Source organism: Rhinopithecus bieti, unplaced genomic scaffold (genome assembly GCF_001698545.2).
Source record: "Rhinopithecus bieti isolate Rb0 unplaced genomic scaffold, ASM169854v2 scaffold_75559, whole genome shotgun sequence".
Classification (NCBI taxonomy): domain Eukaryota; kingdom Metazoa; phylum Chordata; class Mammalia; order Primates; family Cercopithecidae; genus Rhinopithecus; species Rhinopithecus bieti.
In genome coordinates, this window is record NW_016828162.1 from 133,614 (window position 1) to 138,572 (window position 4,959).

At 52.2% G+C, this 4,959-nt stretch overlaps 1 protein-coding gene across 1 annotated transcript in view; it reads right to left on the minus strand.

Moving 5' to 3' along the window:
- The window catches only part of NUCB1 (nucleobindin 1), a 25,661-nt gene that overhangs the window by 12,383 nt on the left and 8,319 nt on the right, over positions 1–4,959 (minus strand). The window contains exon 5 of the mRNA XM_017864295.1: positions 514–626. Within this exon, the coding sequence (XP_017719784.1) occupies positions 514–626 (113 nt within the window). The remainder of the gene's footprint in view (positions 1–513; positions 627–4,959) is intronic.

Consider the following 4,959-nt stretch of genomic DNA (forward strand, 5'->3'; position numbering starts at 1 on the left):
AAAAAAAAAAAAAAAAAAAAAAAAAAAAAGATGATGTCCTGCTGGATTATGGTGGGTATCATTATAAGAAGAGCTGGGTGGCGCAGTGACTCACGCCTGTAATCCCAGCAATTTGGGAGGCTAGGGCGGGTGTATCACCTGAGGTTGGGAGTTCGAGACCAGCCTGGCCAACATGATGAAACCCTGTCTCTACTAAAAATACAAAAATTAGCCGGGCGTGGTGACAGGCGCCTGTAATCCCAGCTACTTGGGAGGGTGAGGCAGGAGAATCGCTTGAACGCATAAGGCAGAGGTTGCAGTGAGCCGAGATCACGCCATTGCACTCTAGCCTGGGGGACAGGAGTGAGACTTTGTCTCAAAAAAAAAAAAGAAAATGAAAGAAACCACCCAGCCCTCTATCAGCCTCCAACCTCAGAGAACACCAGCAGGCATGGTGAACTGGCTCACGTCCGGGACTCTGTCCCCTTCTCCCCTTCCGCAAAGCTTCCCTCAATCCTCTGCCTCTGGACCCACTCCCATTACCGTCTGGATCAGCAGCTCCAGGTCGCGGGCCTCGAATGTGTGCTGGTTCTGAGGGTCCAGGTGTTCAAACTGTTTCAGGAGATTCAGATGATCCACCTGTACATCTGGAAGAGAAAGAAGAGTCCAACACCTCAGGGCATGTCCTTTTAGAATCTTGGGTCAGACATGCTCTAAAGAAGTCACGAGCGGTGCTAGGGAAGCCCAGGAGACAGCTTGAGCCTGGGGCAGTCAGGGAGAGATTCCTGGAGGACGTGATCCCACGACTGAGTCTGATGCTTAGAATAACCATAATAAAACTCACATACACTGCCCACTTACTAGATGCCAGGCCATGCCCTAAGCATTTTAACTGTATTAATTCATTTACGTTCCACAAAATCCTGACAACATGGGTTCTATGATTATCCCCATTTTATGAGTGTGAAAACTGAGACCTGTTGAGGAGTTGTGACTGGTCTAGGCTACCAGCTAGCAAGTGGCAGAGCAAGGATGGGAACCAGCCATTGAACACCCAAAACCATGACATTCAACCATCTTTTTTTCTTTTCCTTTTTTTTTGGAGACAGGGTTTCACTCTGCAGTGGCAGGATCTCTGCTCACTGCAACCGCCGCCTCCAAGGCTCAAGCAATCCTCCTGCCTCAGTCCCCTGAGTAACTGGGACTACAGGTGCACGCCACCACACCCGGCTAATTTTTGTATTTTTAGTAGAAACAGGGTTTCACCATGTTGGCCAGGCTGGTCTTGAACTCCTGACCTCAGGTGATCCACCCACCTGGGCCTCCCAAAGTGTTGTGATTACAGGTGGCAGCCACCGCGCCCAGCCTCAACCACTCTTTAAAAAAATAAACAAGGCTGGGTGCAGTGGCTCACGCCTGTAATCCCAGCACTTTCTGAGGCCGAGGCGGGCGGATCACAAGGTCAAGAGATCGAGACCATCCTGGCCAACATGGTGAAACCCCATTTCTACTAAAAATACAAAAAATTAGCTGGGCATGGTGGTACACACCTGTAATCACAGCTACTTGGGAGGCTGAGGCAGGGGAATAGCTGGAACCCAGGAGATGGAGGTTGCAGTGAGCCAAGATTGCGCCACTGTACTCCAGCCTGGTGACAGAGTGAGACTCCGTCTCAAAAATAAATAAATAAATAAATAAATAAATAAATAAATAAAAGAAAACACCAAAATTTTGATAAAGCATCAACCAGTCTTAGGGGTTAAATTGAGTGCTCCTAAGTTTCTGTGTTGATGTCCTAAGCCCCAGTACCTCAGAATGTGACCTGATTTGGAGACTAGGTCTTTACAGAGGGAACCAGGTTAAGATGGGGTCATTACTGTGGGCCTTAATCCAACATGACTGGCGATCTTATAAAAGGCAGAAATTTATGGCTGGGCGCAGTGGCTCATGCCTGTAATCCCAGCACTTTGGGAGACTGAGGTGGGAGGATCACTCGAGCTCAAGCATTTGAGACCCACCTGGGCAACATGGTTAAACCCCATCTCTACAAAAAATACAAAAATTAGCTGTGTGCAGCGGTGTGTGCCTGTAGTCCCAGCTCCTCAGGAGGCTGAGGCAAGAGAATCACTTGAGCATGGGAGGTGGAGGTTGCAGTGAGCCGAGATCGCGCCACCGCACTCCAGCCTGAGTGATGAAAGTAAAACAAAATAATAATAGACCAGGCGCGGTGGCTCCCACCTGTAATCCCAGCACTTTGGGAGGCCGAGGTGCGTGGATCACCTGAGGTCAGGAATTCGAGACCAGCCTGAGCAACATGGCAAAACTCCATCTGTACTGAAAATACAAAATTATCCAGGCATGGTGGCACATGCTTGTAATCCCAGCTACGTGGGAGTCTCAGGCAGGAGAATCACTTGAACCTGGGAGGCAGAGGTTGCAGTGAGCCGAGATCGCGCCACTGCCCTCCAGCCTGGGCAACAAGAGCAAAACTCCATCTTGGAAAAAAAAATTATTAATAATAATTGCCGGGCGCGGTGGCTCAAGCCTGTAATCCCAGCACTTTGGGAGGCCGAGACGGGCGGATCACGAGGTCAGGAGATCGAGACCATCCTGGCTAACACTGTGAAACCCCGTCTCTACTAAAAAATACAAAAAACTAGCCGGGCGACGTGGCGGGCGCCTATAGTCCCAGCTACTCGGGAGGCTGAGGCAGAATGGCGTGAACCCGGAAGGCGGAGCTTGCAGTGAGCTGAGATCCGGCCACTGCACTCCAGCCCGGGCGACAGAGCGAGACTCTGTCTCAAAAAAAAAAAAATAATAATAATAACAATAATTAATAAAAAATAATAATGAAAGGAGAAATTTGGGCCAGGCACACAGAGAGGGAAGATGGTGTGAAGACGCAGGGAAAAGACGGCTGTCTGCAAGCCAAGGAGAGGGGTCTGGACCAGATCCTCCCTCACAGCCCCGGAAGGAACCAGCCCTGCCAACACCTTCACTTTGGACTCTGACTGCAGGCCATGAGACAGTCAAGTTTTGTTGCTGAAGCACCTGGTCAGGGGTATTTGGTTACAGCAGCTTCAGCAAACAAGTGCAGCCTCCTCATATGGGAGTTTCCAAGTGGTCAGGAAGGGGTAGGGTTTCCAGGCAGGAAGGGACAGCACACACGCTGCCAACACACACTTAGTCACCACACACACATCTCCCGAGGCCTCTAGGGGCCCAGGCCCGTGCTGTGCAATGCTGGACCCAAAATGAATCAGCCTGGCCCTGGCCTCTAGCAGCCCTTGGTTAGGTAGGGAGAAAGAGAGACAGACAGACACACACACACATACACACACAGAGAATCAATCAGCCTGGCCCCACCCTCCAGCGGCCCTTGGTTAGGTGGGGAGAAAGAGAGACAGACAGACAGACACACACACACACACACACACACACACACACACACACACACACAGAATCAATCGGCCTGGCCCCGCCCTCCAGCAGCCGGCCCTTGGTCAGGTGGGCAGAAAGATACACACACATGGGCAGCTAGAATTTGGGAGACCCAGGCTGCAGTGGAGGCAGCTCCAGCCCTGGCTGAGCCCAGAGGAGTGACAGGCGTGCAGGACACAGGTACAAACTGAATCTCAAATTCATTATTTGTGCCAGTGTTGAGCCACTACTCCAGGCTGACCCAGTGCCGGCCGCTGTGGACACAGCAGGAATCAGATGGTGACAGAATTCTGCCTCTTGGAGGCCGGGCGCGGTGGCTCACGCCTGTAATCTCAGCACTTTGGGAGGCCGAGGCAGGTGGATCACCTGAGGTCAGGAGTTCGAGATCAGCCTGGCCAACATGGTGAAACCCCGTCTCTACTAAAAATACAAAATTAGCCGGGTATGGTGGCGAACACCTGTAATCTCAGACACTCAGGAGGCTGAGGCAGGAGAATCACTTGAACCTGGGAGGCAGAGGTTGCGGTGAGCAGAGGTTGCGGTGAGCCGAGATTGCGCCACTGCACTCCAGCCTGGGAGACAGAGCAAGACTCTGTCTCAACAACAACAACAACCACCAAAAGAGTTCTGCCTCTTGGAGCACCCAGTCTAGAGAGACGGAGAACAGGCGACCAAGGGATGAACAAAGGAATACCAAGGACACAAATAAAACAGAGACTCCTTCACACAGGACGGCCGGGGCAGTGACACCCTAAGGAGATGACATTCCAGGGGAGATGGAAGGTCTGTCGACCAGGCAAAGAGCCCTGAGAAAGAATGTCATGCGACAGCAGGGCGAACCGGCAAAGGTCCCGAGGTTGCATGTCAGCAATTTCTAAAAACGCTGACGCAAGAAGGTCAGGGCACACAGGGGAAGGGCGGGGCCAGGCGGATGTGGACGAGGTCCACCCAGGCTCCGAGCAGCCAAAAGGAACGTGAACGCAGGCCTGAGGGCACTGGGGTGCCGGGGGCAGGCTCTGGGCAGAGGAGGGACGGGATGAGCCTGAGTGTTGTGGCAGCTGGATACTGGTGCCCCAAAAGATATCCACATCCTGATCCCCAGAACCTGTGAATGTGTGACCTTACGGGGCTAAGGGGTCCTGGCAGATGGGATTACATTAAAGACCTTGAGATAGGGGCCAGGGCTGGTGGTTCAGGCCTGTAATCCCAGCACTATGGAAGGCTGAGGCGGGAGGATCACTTGAAGTCAGGAGTTTGAGACCAGCCTGGCCAACATGGCAAAATCCAGTCTCTATTAAAAATACAAAATTAGCCGGGTGTGGATGGTGCATGCCTGTAATCCCAGCTACTTGGGAGGCTGAGGCAGGAGAATCCCTTGAACCCGGGAGGCAGAGGCTGCAGTGAGGCAAGATCACGCCACTGCAGTGCGGCCTGGGAGACAGAGTGAGATTCCGTCTCAAAAAAAGAAAGAAAGAAAGACAGAAAGGAAAGAAGGAAAGAAAGGAGAGGACAGGGGAGGAGAGGGGAGGGGAGGGGAGG